Source organism: Rhipicephalus microplus, chromosome 6, assembly GCF_043290135.1.
Source record: "Rhipicephalus microplus isolate Deutch F79 chromosome 6, USDA_Rmic, whole genome shotgun sequence".
Classification (NCBI taxonomy): domain Eukaryota; kingdom Metazoa; phylum Arthropoda; class Arachnida; order Ixodida; family Ixodidae; genus Rhipicephalus; species Rhipicephalus microplus.
Window position 1 is genome coordinate 193,115,521 of NC_134705.1, and position 17,756 is coordinate 193,133,276.

At 43.8% G+C, this 17,756-nt stretch overlaps 1 protein-coding gene across 3 annotated transcripts in view; it reads right to left on the reverse strand.

Moving 5' to 3' along the window:
* The window catches only part of LOC119166799 (uncharacterized), a 57,198-nt gene that overhangs the window by 19,937 nt on the left and 19,505 nt on the right, over positions 1–17,756 (reverse strand). For 2 of the 3 annotated variants that reach the window (XM_075867399.1, XM_075867400.1), the window contains exons 9-21: positions 16,230–16,289; positions 15,053–15,280; positions 13,167–13,226; positions 12,331–12,393; positions 7,857–7,925; positions 7,595–7,702; positions 5,875–5,955; positions 5,615–5,710; positions 5,094–5,174; positions 4,839–4,928; positions 3,067–3,147; positions 1,152–1,202; positions 902–1,003 (exon numbers count right to left, since the gene is read on the reverse strand). In XM_075867399.1, coding sequence (XP_075723514.1) covers positions 902–1,003; positions 1,152–1,202; positions 3,067–3,147; positions 4,839–4,928; positions 5,094–5,174; positions 5,615–5,710; positions 5,875–5,955; positions 7,595–7,702; positions 7,857–7,925; positions 12,331–12,393; positions 13,167–13,226; positions 15,053–15,280; positions 16,230–16,289 — 1,170 coding nt within the window. The remainder of the gene's footprint in view (positions 1–901; positions 1,004–1,151; positions 1,203–3,066; positions 3,148–4,838; positions 4,929–5,093; positions 5,175–5,614; positions 5,711–5,874; positions 5,956–7,594; positions 7,703–7,856; positions 7,926–12,330; positions 12,394–13,166; positions 13,227–15,052; positions 15,281–16,229; positions 16,290–17,756) is intronic. The other variant, XM_075867401.1, reaches the window with a different exon arrangement.

Below are 17,756 nucleotides of genomic sequence, written 5' to 3' on the forward strand. Positions count from 1 at the left end.
GATTATTCAGGTATCATAGTTTTGTGTTTGCAAACTGAGCTAAAACATTTGTCTGCCACGGTTACACAAGACAGCTCGCGAAGAAAAATTTTCTTCAATTTGCAACAGCAGTAAATCATACCTTGTCTTGTTGCTGCAAATGGTGATAAAACAAAGTCAATGAGCTCGTTTGCTTTTAGAAAAACGGACAAATCCGTAAGATTGCAAACTTAAGCTGGCAGCGCTTAAACAAAGACACGAGCGAAAAACAGATGCATGAGGTGAGTGCTATCACTCCCGTAGCAAAGATCAGAAAGTCACATCATCCACCAGGAATATCTTATCCGTCTCAACCAACAATAATAAAAGGTATATTTAACTATGTCTTTCTTTCAACCAATTTCTAGAGTTGCATATAGGTATCTTTAATTATGTTCGTTCATGGACCAATTTCTAGAGTTCCATTAAAAGGGCAAGTGCTGTCGTCTTTCAACAGAGAACAAAACTGCTTTGATTGGACGCAACTGTACACAGTATACTGCTCATAAATTACCAGTAGTACAATAACTTCAATAGCATACTAGTTATCTAGCTACGGCAGAGTTAGCATGGGAGGTGATGGAAGCGATAACTGCACAAAATGACGCTTGTTTTCGGAAACGCAGAAACTGCTCAGAAGCCAAAGGAAAGAATGTACTGCAATGTTATCTCGGGCGATAAAGGTTCTGTTCCAGCGTTGTTCAGACAGAAAGGTATGTTAGGTAAAGGAGCAATAAAACGTGCAGGTCTGTGACACGAACGGTCGCGTAAACTACTCAGGAATCCTAGCTACTTTTCGCATCAGCAATGTAGTTTCACAACGAGGTAACGTCAGCAATAGTTCTGGCTCTCAATTTCGTAAATAGGCCGTAGGTGCGCTTACCTGCACCACCTCCTAAACTACCTCCCGATGCACCAAGGCCACCGCCAGCGCCACCGCCTTGTACAACCCCGGAACCACTGCCTTGGACACCAGCGCCAACACCTACATACAACATTGTCATATGTTACAAATAAGAAATTTCATGTTTTTATGCACCTCTACCAAGCCTTCTATTTGATTACTTCTGGTAGATAATGGGTAACGAAATAAGAGTTTGTGCATGCGAACAGAGGTAAACTTAATACGCCACCTCCTGATGTACCACCAAGACCACCTCCGAGGCCACCGCCAAGAACGCCCCCTACAGCACATGGTAGAAGTTAAGGAAAAGACGGCCGCTTGACCCGACAAAAATTTATTGAACACAAATTTTTGCTGAAGCAAATGTTGCGACATGCGGTCTTTTGCAGCAGCCTCCTTCAAGACAAGTCCCCGTGTCGCCACTTGTCACAACGTGGCATTAGTGACAGCCCGTGTTGCAACGGTGCCTCAAAACTTCATTTAGATATAACGTAATAAATAAAAGACAACCCGTTTTCTTTTGGGGTGGGTGAATATTCAATTTTTTTATATTTTCCATGGGGTCTCTTACTAGATTTGATTCGTAAGGAAATTTTACTATTAGTCAGACTGTTCAAGCTTTCGGAAAGAAAAAAAATATCAACATCCAGTTTTTCGGAATAGGCGCCACAAATACTTTAACGACAAATGCATGCGTACGCTAGAGCAAGCACGCAGGCAGTGATGGGATCAGCTTTGCTGGTGACGTGCTGCACGCATTTAGGAATGATCAACCTCTTGCAGCAGGAACGATCGGTCTCTAATTTTCGGACTTCCTTGAAACAACGATATTGCCCGAAAAGGCGGGCAGGTTGAACAAACGAATCCATTCATTTCCATTTCCCTCAAGCATTTGATTCGCCCCACCTACGTCTGAAATAGCCTTACGCTTCCCAGTAGATTTAAGAGTTTTACTTCATGCCACATACATTTGGTACCGGCCGTGAACCTCGTTTAACTATACGTGAATGTGCGTCTTGTGATGAGCGCCGCTAATACCAGCAAAGTTTGCAATATGCTATGGCTCTCGCGCATCGAGCGTTTGCACTCTATGGCGCCGAACACAAAGACACTGGCGGAAAAAGTTGACGACTCATCCGGTTTTCGCCGATGCACGTGGGAACGTGAACGATCACCAAATCACCGCCGACACGCAGCATTTGCTGCTGCGGGAGGCCGATAGCTCATGTAGTTGCGTACAGCACATCGCCAACTTAGCTGATCCCACCACTGTCTGGTTGCTTGCAGCGTCGTATGCAAGCATTTGTCATGAAGGCGTTTGGGGTGCCTGCTCCGTTTCCAGCAACACACAAGCGTGGTCATGGTGAGCTGCTTACGGTTGCGAAGGCAGTGCGTCTGTGCAGCGCACTTGTTTGAGGTCTCGCACAAAAAAGGCAGCGTGAACGGCCACGTGGCGCGTTGGGGACGTACGCATGCTACTAGCTGTGAAAGGCACGCTGCACTACTGCGAAGTTAGTTGACGATACTTGCCAGGAGGGTTGTCGGGAAATTAGGCCTTACTGGCACTTTTCCCACGCGTTGTTTGTGTTTTGCGTAAGATAATTGAAGCGGCGGCGATAGCAAGTGTGGAAGACACGTGCGTTAGTGCACCTTTAATAGATCTATTGAGAAAAGAACTCGGCTTTTTAAGGAAGGCTAACTGAGTGACTGAATCTAAATGAACATAGCAAATAACCGATTGATCTCGCAAAAACAGACTGGTATTGGTTTGTTTGACTGCATGTCTTAACTTTCATGCTCGTGTACATCTTTGCTCTTTTTTTTCATGTATTCTTGCTACACAATACGGCTGCGTGTGTCGCTTTCTTTTGTATATTATATGTACCCATGTAGAAAATAAACCATTCGTTGTAACTAAACGCTGTTACCGCGTGTCGCATTTGGCCCTTGTCCCTTTGTACGCTATAAAATAATGCTGCAGTTTTTCTTTGCACCATTTTTTATATTGGTACACTTATTTTGTTTACATCCACCACTATAAGAACAGTTATCGAATGATCGGTGATAGATACAAGATACGATGAAATAAGACAACATGCATATGGAAGCACTTAATGTAATAAAAAAACAACTTTTTACGCTACCTCTAATACCACCGCCAAGACCAACGCCAGATGCACCACCAGATGCACCATTTCCACTGCCACCAGCGCCAACGCCCCCACCTAAAGAACATATAACATGAACACGAAAAGGGATGTTTATTTTACATGCGCCACACACAAGACATTATAATAGACGACTCGTCGGACTTGGAAAAACGAAAGAGAATATGCATAGGAAAGTACTTGGTTATTGGAAGCAAAAACATTGCGAGAGCTATATTCAGGTCATGAGACGTAGGTATGAATGATTATCGAAGTGGACAATTTTGCCAGTTGGTGATTCATGATCGATGCATACTGCGTGGTAGAAAACACGGACGATAAGTAGACAAGAACAAACGCAGACTATCAAGTGATTATTTTCTTCTTTGTCAGTGTGTATACGTGGTGCATGATAAATAAACGTTCAGTTCATAGTCTCCCCTTGTCCTAATCTACTTGTCATTCATGCTTTCGCGCAGGATACATTAAACATTAATGCTTGGTTCGGGAACAAGGAAGATGAAACATGTTCAAAACTTGCTTACATTTAAATATTAAGGCATAATTATTTGTTCGCTACAAGAATGGAACGTGTCAATAAACTACATTAAGAAAACAAGTAAAATTTTGCATAAGTTGTCGAGATAGTAAGGAAATCCCTTTCATAAAAAATATTCATCTGTGTATTTCAAATGCTCCCACTTTATCATCACAATTATTCAAATATATTTTAACTCCGAGCTTTGTCAAATGACAAACGTGATTTTCTTTCATTAACTGCCTGCAGCATAGTGTGGGTCACGTGAACACGCCTGAGGACATCATTTTCATACAGAGCTAAGAGAGCATACTTCAAGTTCTTTCAGCATGAAACGCAAAAAATAAAGGCGAGAAGCTTTTAACCAAACATATGATTGAGTCAGGCTGCAATGCTGGCATTAGAATACAACATTTAAGCTCCCTAGTCCCGCCACCGCGGTGGTCTAGTGGCTAAAGTACTCGGCTGCTGACCCGCAGGTCGCGGGATTACATCCTAATTTCGGCGGCTGCATTTTTGATGAAAGCGAAAATGTTATAGGCCCGTGTGCTCAGATTTTGGTCCACGTTAAAGAACCCCCAGGTGGTCGAAATTTCTGGAGCCCTCCACTACGGCGTCTCTCATAATCATGTGGTGGTTCTGGGACATTAACCCCACAAATCAATCAATCAAGTTTGCGAGTGGTCTGCATCAACAGACGCAGAGAAGGACGATATTTCGCGCACGTGAAAAGCGATAGCTACAAGTTTCTTTGAACATGACAGCTACACCACCAACAGCACTGACACGAAATCCGGCAAATTAGATGACGATAAGAACCAGAACAACAGATTGATATGCGTCTCGAGTTGTGTTTTTAAGAGTTTTAGCTCCGCGCTCAGACCATCCAGATACTGCCGCGAAAGTTTGGGGTGATGGAACCCACAGAAAATATGGAGAAGCAATAAATTGACACAGTGTGCCTCTCGGTGCTCTCGCACAACCTCTAAAACGTATGCCAGCCTACACTGTTATTTCGCATTATCACAGTCTATTTCAGTGTTCTTCAAACAGAAGAGTATGATTGGTAAAATAGAACAATAATATATGCATGTCTGTAAAAGAACTGGTCACGTAAATTATCCGATGATTCTGGCAAAAACTTTTATCAGCCACATATAGCCTCCAAACAACGTGATGTTCGTATCATCTTTGGTTCTCGCCTTCTTAAATAGGCCGCAGGTATACTTACCGACACTGACTCCGGATGTACCACTACTTCCAACACCAAAGCTGGAGCCAGCGCTACCAGAGCCCTGGTGACTGCTGCTTTGGCCGCCACCTACGGAGCATATAAAATGTATAGAAACATAATGTGTTGAAGTACTCTTCCCGATCACACCTCTTTAGTGGATTACCCGGGCTAGAAATTTGAGTAAAATGAATTAAAATTCATGAATATGCATGTAAACCTTGTTATTGGAAATAAAGAAAAGTTTTACACTACCTGCAGCCGCGCTACCGCCAATGCCGCCTCCAAGACCAGCTCCAGCGCCACCACCACTGATGCTAGCACCACTATGACCACCTAGAGAACATGAATGCGAAACGCTACGTCTTACTGCATGCACCACTCTCTTAGCCGTCAAAGTTTGCGGCGATGGCACCCAGGGGAGATATGAAGAAGCAATAAATGGACACCATGTGCCTCTAGGTGCTCTCGCACAACCTCAAAAACGTATGGCAGCATACACTGTAATTTGGCCTTATCACGCTCTATTCCAGTGTTCTTCAAGCAGAAGGGTATGTTATTTGCCTTATCATAGCATATTTCAGTGTTTTTCAAGCAGAAGAGTATATTTGCTAAAAATGAATAATAATGTATACTCGTCTGTGAAACAACTGGCCGTGTAAATTATCCAGTGATTCTAGCAAAAACTTCCTCCAGTCACGTATAGCCTCGAAACAATGCGATGTTCATATTATCTTTGGTCCTCGCCTTTGTTAATAGGCAGTAGGTACGCTTACCTATACCGACGTTGGATGTGCCACTACTTCCACCACCAAAGCCAAATCCGGAGCCAGCGCCACCAGAGCCCTGGTGACTACCTCCTTGGCCACCACCTACCGAACACATAAAATTGATAAAAACGTGGTGTCTTGAAGTACGCTCCCCAATCAGACCTCTTTAGTAGATTACCTGGGCTACACATCGAGTAAAATGAATTAAAGGTCATGCAAATGCATGTACACCTTCTTATTGGAAACAAAGCAAAGCTTTACACTACCTGCAGCCGCGCTGCCGCCAAAGGCGCCTCCAACACCAGCTCCAGCGCCACCGCCACTGATGCTAGCACCACCATGACCACCTACAGAGCATGGATAATAAACGCCATGTATTGTTGCAAGCAGCATTCTCCAAACCTTTTAATTTATGAGTTTAGTAGATGGCTATAACGAAATAAGAGATCATGCATGTATATATTATACTGATGTTCGAAGAAAAGGCATTATGAGTGCTCTATCTAGGACATATGTCAGACGTATTTAGGTTAAGTTCGACAACAGGGCGCATTAGATACGTACTTTGAAGACTTTATATTTCAATTGTAAGCTCGAATTATTTGCTACATGACTCGAACAAGTGACTTAGTGTTTTTGTAAGCATTAGTCAAAAGTTAACATGCACTCTAAAAAAAGAGCGAGTAAAAAGGGTGTGTTTTTGTCCCACAACAATAATCGTCATCTATATATCGTTCCATCCTTGCGCTATCACCCCGCGCCTGGCACATTCCGGTCGCGATCGACATGCCCATTATCAGGGTTACATTGCATTCTCGATAGGGAAGCGGCCAGCGCCGAGTTTTCAAGAAAGGAAGCGCACGCAAGCCTGATGACGATTATTCTTGTGGGACAGAAAGACACCCTTTTTACTCAATATTTTTTTAGAGTGTGGCGAGAAAATCACACATTGCTTGTCGTAAACGTATTGATCTGTAAGCCGCAAAATCTCCCACTGTTCCGGCAACTTTACTAGATTCATTGACTTCAATGTTTGCAAAGTGACAGAACGTGCTTTCTTTTAATAAATCTCCCCTCTACAGGCGACCTAAGCACGCTTTAGACGATCTCTTACATAGAAAGCAAAGGTTGTAAATTTCATGCTTTGTAATCCCAGGCCAGGTATAGGCAGGAAAAGTTTCACAGCAAGCAGCTAATTAGGTATGCCCTCACATTCAAAGCTGACAATAGTGTAGCGATCCGCATCACTATCACCCGCAAGAAAAGCGACGAAGAAGACGGGATAGAAACGTAATGTAACGGTAAATCAATGCAGTCTCATTGTCTGCATGAAAATTTCAGAACCAGACTTCACCAAACTACTCGTCGCAGGGGCTTGTCATTAGACAATTCATATGAGACTCAGCTGTACAGTCTACAAACAGGAGGTGTTTCTTTGAACATAACGAAAGCTACAACAGTACCAGCTATGTCGCGAAAACCGGCAAGTTCGACATTTAGATTGTGCTGGAAGATTGTGCTCGATTGAGGTTTAGCTCTACGATAAGGTAATTCAGAAATATTCGTCAAAACCTTATCATAAAGCATTTCATTGCAAGACTGGCAAAGACGGTACAAGCTCTCACGCACACACAGCATCAGTCTATTGTCCTCTTTCACACGCACATACTCCTTGGCGCACCTGCTTTACTGCACACGCAATAAATGAACAAAATGTTTATGGGTCTAGAGGCCCAACTTAGGAACGAAAAGGGCATACACTGTTAGTTGCCCTCAATAAAATATAATCACGGCGTCGTTTAACCAGACTTGGTGTAATAGGCACATCTTAGCAATATTATTCTTCAGCCCACGAAAACAATAGTCGTGTAATTTAACCAGAAATCCCAACAGACACTTGTGTCGGAAGCGTATAACTTCAAAGCAATGCAATGTTTGTAATATATTTGGTGTTAGCTTTTGTAACTGAGAAGCCGGCATGCTTACCTGTAACACTCGTTATGCCAAATCCTGATGAGCCAGCGCTTGCGCTGCCACTACCACCGCCAATGCCAGCACCATGGGGACCAACGTGACCGGCGCCTTGACCACCAGCTAGAGCATATATAGCACGAACAAGAAACGTCATATTTTGTTACAACCACCACAAACGAAACCTTTCTTTTGAGTGTTGGTAGATATTCGGTGCAACTAAATAAGAGGTAAAGTTAGTGGAAGAAAAGAGTTACACCAACTCTTGATACACTACCGGCAAGACCACCACCAAGTCCACTGCCAGCGCCAATGCCACCAATGCCACCAACGCCAAGGCTACTACCTGCGGAACGCATAAAATGAACAATAAACGCCATACTCTCTTACCAACATCTCTCTTAAAGCTTTTACGAGTATTTGATGACCTATGGTAGATGCCATGTAAAACGAAATAAATCATTCAAACAAGTACCCTCAATTATTGAAAAGCAAAGAAACTTCACAGTAAGAACGAGTGGTGATGCGGTAGTGGGAAATCTTATTTGATTATCCACTGATGAATTCCGGGAAATAATGATTGCGTTACACTTTTTTGAGCAAGAAGGCTAGGGTTGAAATAGGAGGGCTATAATAATAATACTTTGGTTCTAACGTACCAAGCTAAGATATCAATATCAGAGACGCTGTAATAGAGGGATCCGGGAACTTAGACTCCCTGGGGCTCTTTAACCTGCACCTAAATTTTATTAACGGGCATCGAGCATTTTCAGGCTCAATGAAAACGAGGCCCTCGCGGCCCGGATTCGATCACCAACTTCAGGTCAGCACTCGAGCACCACAACCACTATGCTGCCGCGGCGGGTGAAATTGTAGATTTAGACTTACATTATCAGTTTAACCAAACATGTTTTAAAACAGTTTCTTCTTAATTATGCATGCACTAATCACTTTTTCATCAAAATACACGGTAAATATTTTTTTTTACATGCGGCGCTACCAGCTTCACTGAGACTGCCTGTAATGCGAGAATCCAAAGAAAGAATTCAACATTGAGTATGCAACCACATGTTTTCAAAAGACAGTAGTTCAACTGAAGGCGACAGATGCCTTCGTCCACTGCTGTATTTTTACAAGCCCACTCTCCGGGGCAGCACAACACAGTCTTGAAGTAAGCTATATCACAATACAATGACTTATACGTCTTTTAGCTTGAAGCTTGAATATATTTACAAGAAGCTCGCTTAATTTCCCTTGGTACGATTTCTAAGCGGTCTGGAGATGTTATTCCGTATCTGTACTACCTTTTGTGTCAGTGCACTTTTCGTGTTACTTTGAGAGAGCGAGAATGTTAGGGAAAAATTGAAACAAGCTCCCCGTTGGGTGACAATACCCAGCCACATGAAATGGGTCATATGTCTCTCAATTTTTGATCTTGATGTTTGTTAGATGGATCGATTCCTTTGCGTCTATAACAAATTTTGTCAAATTTTAGTAGAATTGGTGGTGTGCATTAGTTATACTTGAATATTTTTTATAAATATGCGAGAGGTGCGAGAGTAGGGCAGTACCCTTACGCTCGGAAGCCACACCGTAATAGTTTGCTTCCGGTACACTCATCAGCATTATGGCGAACTATCTTCTTCAGTGGTCAGCTGTGGGTACAACCACGTTATTTCAGTTTCAAGCTTGCCGTTCTATCTAAATTATTTGCTGCTGCTGTAAGAACAGCACAGGACCCAGTACACTGACCACGTGTGGTAAAGTTTCAGATATGTAGTAGACGACGGCTCGGCTCAATGCAGCATGAGAGGTCACACAACCCATGGAAAAATGGCAGTCCCAGGTGACTCCTAGCGGCACTTTCACTCTACAGATGATGATGTTTTAGTTGTGATTTACAGTGCGTCTTTCACTTTCCAGCGTAAAAATAAATCCCAGCGCAAACCAAGCTGTTTGTTGTGGTAAGTTACTGTGTGTGCTCTTTAAGGTACATTGACGCTCATTGAAACTACCTACTCAGTTTGCCCCCAATCTCCCCCCCCCCCCCCCTATTTCTCAGAGAGGGCAAGTTGACGTGGTCTACTGTGACCTGAAAAAGGCTTCTGACCTAGTCAGCCACTCACTGTTGTTGGTTAAACTTGCAAACTTTAATGTTGACTCATCTGTTGTCAATCTCCAGCACAGCTATCGGCTTAATCAATTATGATGTACTGCGATAAATGGCCAAACGAATTCCTTGTACAAAGTGACTAGTGGAGTCCCTAGGCCCACACTTATTTTAAGTTTACATAAATTTTTAAATTCGAAGCCTTTCTTGGCGAACTTCATTGACTTTGAGCATATCTATCTATCTAGCCGCTTACGTTTGGGTGCCCTCGTGGTGACCCCCTTCACTTTGCATGAACCAAAATTAGCATGAGAGGGTAAGATGGTTTGACGAATGTGACGTGCTGGTCAATACCTGAATGATGTCACAATCCCATCGCGTACGTCGTCAAACACTTCCCACCGTGGCACATACAAACCGGAAGGTATGTGCCGCTGGTATGCGGGTATGTACCACAGGTTATTGACACTTAGTATCTACCCAGGAACGACTAGAGCACACCTGGGCGATTCAAACGCGCGGGCGTTAAGAAATACCCGACATCGGTAGCGTTGACCCGACGAACGCAAGGAATAAATGTCAGGGTCCCAGCTGGAATTCAACCCAAGCATTATGCGTGGTAATGAAGCATTTTACCACAGAGCTACACTATAGGTCTCGAAACTACTTTTCAAATAGACGCTGATCTTCGTGATACGTCAACAGTGGTTGCAGTGCTGCCAACCCAATTTTATAAACATTACATATGTACTCATTTGATACAGTCCCTCACGTCGGGTTAACGTCAATTGTGGTTGGTTGCCATTCGCTGTAGTTGATCTATGTAGCAGTGTCCAGGGCCAGCATCCTCGCGAGCATCAGCGCTTCATATCAGCTTTTGGTATTGCTAATATGCATGTTGCAGCGGGCATCGTTACGCAAGTGCAAACAACTGGCTATATAAACATCTGTAACTCTTCAACTTATGTCCGTGCGTGCACCATTTGTACACATATTTAGCGTCATTGCATGAAGTGTCGCTCAATAAAAAAAAATGCAACACGCAATTTGTTATTCTTTTCTCTTGTATGCCGATTACATCAAGATATAAAGAAATTCATTCAATTATTGACTATCGCTTTCTGCATTCAGATTTGGGTTATTTCTTCGAATTGTGTAAAAATAACCTTCCAATGAATGCCTAAAAATCAAGTACAGGCCGAACGCAACTGCACCATTGCGCAATTTTTTTTTCATTTGAAGCAATGAACCAACCAGCCCATTAAGACGTACTGATCAAATTCGTTAGTATATCTCGCAAAACAACTATCGTGGCATTTCAATACTCTGTCAATTGTCAATACCATGACATTAAGTAAGGCTTATGCGTTCCGCGATGTTGTTGTCCCTTTGGTAGTGTGCTCAATTTGATAGTATGCTCAAATAGCAAGCAATTTTTTCCTGCTGATACTAAACATGGTGCCATGCGAGGCCTTCGTTCTCTCGACTTTGCTTGCAGAATTTTGCGAGAATTTAGTTCTACGAATTGTGCGCATCCATGTGTTTTCCTCAACTTGAATATGCATCTGCGAGCTGGAATGGCATTGCTTAATATGGCAATGACGTCACTGATTAAGTCCAAAAAAAAAAAACAATCACGTGCATTAACAACGATCGTTTTGCTGGAAATGACTCTCAATCTCGCTCTAACACTGGGAGATTATTATCATTACCATCACTTCACTGCCAAATTAATCGCAATGTCCTGTCGTTTTTTTTTACAAAGTACTTTACCGTATTATATCCCGCTGGTTATTTCTCGGTTGTGCAAGTTTTATGCTTCCGCATAAATTAACTAGACAGGCCACCATTTCGTGTGCCTGCCAACTTCTTTCAACATTCTAACTCTCAAATAATACAAAGTCTGTATATTGTCAACTTTCGTTATTTCGATGTTGTTCACAGTGCACTGTCCTTGTTCCTTGTTTTTATCTCAGCTCTGCACTGTCTTGACATAGATTTTGACAACGCACAGATTCTTCCCTTTTCCTGCTTTCAGGAAGCCTTACACATAGATGTGCATATTCCCCTTTATTTCTCATGGGCATTCCATGAATCTCGTCTTGTCTTTTTATACCCTTCATTGTGCGCTGGTTTCTCTTCTCGTCTGCGCGTTTTTATTCTTTTTATTTGATTTCTTTTTCAGAAGACTATCTGTATTACATTGTTTATTTGTATAGTTTTGTGTAGGCGGGCACCTGCACAAAGATCTCTTGTTTGTTCCGGGGCATGTTAAATAAAAATATTGATTCATTATTACTATTAATAGACTGACCTCTTCTTAGGATGTACTTCGCAGGATAGACAGCGTAAGCAATAAGTACACATAATGGATTATTGGGAGCCATGGTGGAATTTCGTGAAAACTAAAAAATAGCGTTCCCCGTTAATTGTCAATATATGAGTTTCGCGGCAGTGCAGCTAAACCTGGCGGGCATATTGACTACGAAAGATATAAAAAGCTTGTTTGTGAAATAAACGGGCATAAATAAACTATTCAGGAATCTCAACGAACATAGCAACCAGCAATGCTGGTTTAACACAATGCAATATATGTAGCATCAGTAATGCTCGTTTCCTATTAAACAGATGGTGACCTTACCTGCACCACCTATTCCACTGCCTCCTGGTACGCCAACGCTTGCGCCAAACCTACTGCCACCAGCTGCAGAGCATAAAACATGTATAAGAATAAGAACGGCAAGCTGGGTGAGTTTGTAGTTAAACATCATTTTGTTGTGGGCAAAGCAACCCGGACTGAGGAACAAAAGGAACGAACACAGTCAGCGCTTGTTTTTGTACGTTCCTTGAAGTCCTCAGTCCGGGTCATGCTGTCCACAGCAAAATTATGTGTAAGAAATGTTGTTTCTTTCACTTACTGCCAAAAAAAAAACTAGGGATGTGCGAATTCTCAAACATTCCAATAAGAAGCGAATTTAAACTAAGGAAATACCATCACTACCATATATCTACTATATACTATCCGATTTGTACAACAACAACGACGACAACAACAACAACAACAACAACGACGACAACAACAACAACAACAAGAACAACAACAACAAAAATAGTAATAATGAAGCTTCGTTAGCACATCCTTGACGGGACTGCGCCACGTCGCTAAGCTCTACTGTCTGTTAGCGTCCTGTCTTCCCTGGTTTTTTATTCGCGTTTCCTAGCGCAGATGACAACTTGAAATATGTATGAATGATATGCCTGCTATTCTGTTTTTCCTTATAAGTAACGAGTGCATGGTCAGGAGGCTGCATAACATTTTAGAAAAAAAATGTGCGGCAACGTTTATACTGCAACAGTGGCGGTCTATTACACTTGAGAATACGGGTTTTAAATTGTTGCAGCAACGAGTGTCTTCACTCTTCGAAGTATTTTAGCCGTCAGTCTTCGATTTCGCGAAGAAAGATGAAGTGTTCTTACCCAGGCTGCCAGTCCCACCGCTTGCTGCTCCGCCTGCTCCTCCGATGCCAACACCACCAGCTAGTGAAAAAAGACATGATGCCAGAAACTGTGAGACTTCGTAAAGTACAGTTCGTGTAGTTTATTTTCAGGCTTTTACCATTATTCCGTTATACACTCCCTTTGGGACCGATAGGGGGCACTTCAAGCCCCGCCGCGGTGGTCTAGTGGCTAAGGTACTCGGCTGCTGACCCGCAGGTCGCGGGTTCAAATCCCGGCTGCGGCGGCTGCATTTCCGATGGAGGCGGAAATGTCGAGGCCCGTGTGCTCAGATTTGGGTGCACGTTAAAGAACCCCAGGTGGTCGAAATTTCCGGAGCCCTCCACTACGGCGTCTCTCATAATCATATGGTGGTTTTGGGACGTTAAACCCCACAAATCAATCAGGGGGCACTTCAAAAGCCACGCGCAGCGCTACTTGTGGTGGGGAGGGCGCGCCACATTCAAAATGGTATATAGCTGACAGCAGCTCCTCATTGCTTTGAGAGCTATGGTGGCAAATTATCACATGGCCAGCAAGCTATATCTTCGAGCAGTATTGTAAGATATCATAGGCAGACATTCTTCTACAATTACACTATGCATAAATGGGAAAACCTGCTCGAAAGTGGCCACGTTTTTCACATTAGTGAGCGTCTTGCTGCCCGCCGTAAGTAGTGATGGCAAATGCATGCGTCAGGTATGTCCAACGCAAGATGCTGGCTTCGTAACTGTCGAGGTAGGCTGCCATTATTCTATACTTAGATTATTATTTGTGCGTGCCCACTACCCGCGTACTTGAAAAATACTTGGAGCATTGAGAAATAGCGAACGCTGCATGGCCATTAGCCCTGGTAAATATTGTGAGTGGCCATCGGCGTTGCTTCGTGCCACGGCGATTTTCAGCCACCAAGTTTCGCAAATTGTTTTGTTTGAAATTGTCGCGACGTCATCCTCGCTCATCGTGATAATGGTCTATGCCTCGCCGCTCCCGTAGCTGTGCTATGAGGTTGAGGCACCGGCAAAAAATAAAACGCGCTACCCTTTTTGCCGGGGAGGACTTCGCATTCCCGTTTTGTATTTCGCTTCGCATGGTAAAGAGACGACCACTTCGTCCATGGTCAGTTCGGCCCCCGTGGCGTCTCTGTCATTCACTACAATCACTCACGTTGTTTATGTTGCTTTCCGAAACGCACATCTGTCGCCACAGTATTGGCGTACGTTTCTCACTTTGCAGTTCTACTTAAGCCCTTTGTCATGTATTTCTAATATGCAGAATGTTTACCAATTTAAAAATACTTTGAATGAACCAATCCGAAGAATGTGACTCAATTTATAACTTACGGTAGTTTTTTTATTTGGGGCCACAGCACTAGATCTTAGCCAATGAAGCGTTTCCGATGACACATGTGATTTACTGCAATTTTTCAAGTCCTTGACATCTCCTCTATGTATTAAGATAATTTTGGCGTTTTTCCAAGATTCTGAGACCCTTTCCGTCAAGAGACACTTCGTATATAAGGTGGCCAGTTTTTCTAACACAACCCCTTCGCCATTTTTTAGCAGTTACGTTAACCTCACCAGTGGCTTTGCCGCCTTGCAGAGGCAAAGCCTTCATTGGTTCCCTGTCGTTACTGGTCAGCATTATTTATGCGTCGCCTTTCATCTTTGTTCTTTTGTTCACTAAAAAGCGAAAACATAATATTCGCTTTCTCTTGCCACCCAAAATATTGCCATTTGTAAATTGCGTTTTATTACATGCACCACAATAAAAACAGCTATTCGATAATTGGCTGTAAATACTGGATACAGTTATTTAGGCAAGCACGGAAGCACTCATTGGAACAATAAAAAAGATTTTTACACTACCTCTAGGACCACCACCCAGACCAACGACAGGAGCGCCGACTCCAACGCCACTAGAGCCAAGGCTACCACCAGCGCCAAGGCTACCACCAGCGCCAAGGCTACCACCAGTGCCAAGGCCACCATTGGTGCCAATGCCAACACTGCTGCCAAGGTGACCACCAGGGCCAGGGCCAACACCAAGGCCAAGACCACCCCTACCACCAATGCCACCAGTGCCGACGCCTACACCTACAGAGCATATACCATGAACACGAAAAGGGATGCTTACTCTACATGCGCCACTCACCAGACCTTTCATTTGGCACACACAAAAAAGATAATACATTCAAAAATACTTAGTTATAGGGAACAAAAACAATTAGAGGGTCATATGCAGGCAATGTGACGTAGGTATTTAGGCTTATTTAGAAAACAAGAGAGATGTGACGTGTAGTTCATAATGTCATTATATTTCGCTATTAAGTCATCATTATTCGCCACAAGAACCGGACGTGCCCCTTGACTACTTTAGGGAAAACGGGTCAAATGCCGCATAAGGTGGCGAGAAAGCCGCGGAATACCTGCCCGTAAATATATTGATCCGTGAGCCCCAAAGCCTTCCACCTTGCTGGCACAAATATAAAATCACTTATTTCGAGGTTTTTCTACCGGGAAAACATGTTTTTCTTTTCGTAAGACTCTTTGCAACATAGTGCTGGTCACCTAAACACGGCTGCGTAAACACGATGCGAATTCTCGAACATTTCAATAAGAAGCGAATTTCAGCTCTAGGTATACCGCGAGTGTACCGTACTAAATATGTACTATTGGATACTTGCAAAGAAAAAGTTTGTTAGCACATCCCTGACGTGACTGCAGCGTGTCACAAAGCTCTCCTGCTTGTGCGCGTGCTGTCTTCCCTGGTGTTTTGTGTGTGTTTGTTAGCACGGATAATAGAACTTAAAATGTCTATGAATGATATACGTGCTATTTCGTTTTCCTCTATAACAATCACATCGTAGTGAGGCAGCAAAATAATATAAAAATATTGCTTGACATCGCTTATATAACAACAGTGGTGGTGTATTACAATGAAGAATATGGTTTATAGGTTGTTGCAGCAACAAACGCGTTCGCTCTTCCAAGTATTTTTAGCCGTCAGTCTTCTATTTCGCGAAGAAAGATGACGTGTTCTTACCTAGGCCCCCAGGCCCACGGCCTGCTGCTCCGCCTGCTCCTCCGAGGTGAACACCACCAGCTGGTGAAAACAGACATAATATGAGGCCAGGGACTGAGAGACTTCACAAAGTACTGTGCGTCTAGTTTATTTTCAGGTCTCTACCATTATTCAGTTATACACTCTGTTTGGTACCTATAGGAGGCGCTTTAAGAGCCGCGCGCAGCGCCACTTGTGGTGCGGCGGGTGCGCAACGTACAGAATCGTATGGAAGACAGGAGCTCCTCATTGCTTTGACAGCTATGGTGGCAAAAGCATCTCAGGCTGGCGCATTGGTTCTTCGAGCAGGATTTTAAGATAATGTAAAGAGACATCCTTCGGCAATGGCACTATGAGTAAATGGGAAAACCTCCACGAAAGTGGCCACGTTTCCCACGTTAGTGAGCTTCGATAGTACCGATGACAAGTGCGAGCTTCACGTGTGGGCAAAGCAAGATGCTTGCTTTTTGAATGTCGCAGTAAGCTGTCATTTTTTTCACACTTAGGATATGATTGATGCATGCCCACTATCACTTATTTGCAAAATGCTCAGATTATTAGAAATATCGATGACTCTAAGGCCATTCACCCTGGAAATCACGGTGAATGACCGGTGGCGTTTGTTCTGGCTTCGTGCCACGGTGATTTTCAGCCACCGACCGCTGCATAAGCGCCTGCCCATTAACTGACAATGCGTTTTAGATGCGGAGCATCTTATACTCGCGCCTTGTAGTGCGCCGTCCGCGCCGTCCGCGCCGTCCGCACCGCTTCTCGAACATTCGACAGCTGACGCGCGCGCATGCGCCGTCGCGCCGTCGTCCACTCTTCCACCATCTGTGCATCCCTTCCTCCTCTACACACCGCGTGCGCTTCACTTCTCCACCATCTGTGCACCCTTCCTCCTCTACACACCGCGTTCGACATCTACAATTCTCCTGATTCTCCAGTGGACGCGCATGTGGCGTCGCGCTTCGAGAACATTCAACAGCTGACAGTGCATGCGCCGTCGTGCTGTATATATACTCAAGGTCGGCGCTCGCTCACTCAGTTGCCGCTCGTCGGTTGGTTTGTACGGCGCGTCGACGTCCAAGGTCGCGGTGAAATGAATTCCAACGAATCCACAAACACAATGATCGACGTCCCTTCGACCAGCGCCGCCCTTTCGCATACGTGTGTACGTGTTCACTCATTTAACACCCCCTCCTACAACCAAGTAAACCAATTTAGCCATCAACCCAAGTAAGTCGCAATTTAACACCCCATTTCACAACCCCGTTAACCAATTTAGCCATCGACCCAAGTAAGTCGCACTTTAACACCCCGTTAACCAATTATATGGTCCGCATCCTCCTCAGTGTTCCCCCGAGGGAAGCTGCGGGCAATTTTTTTATTCTCTCTTTCTCTTCTCTTTCCTCTCTCTCTCATTTTTATACTCCCACTTTTCATTCTCCCAGCATAGGGTAGCAAACCGGGCATGTGCCTGGTTAACCTCCCTGCCTTCTCATGTTG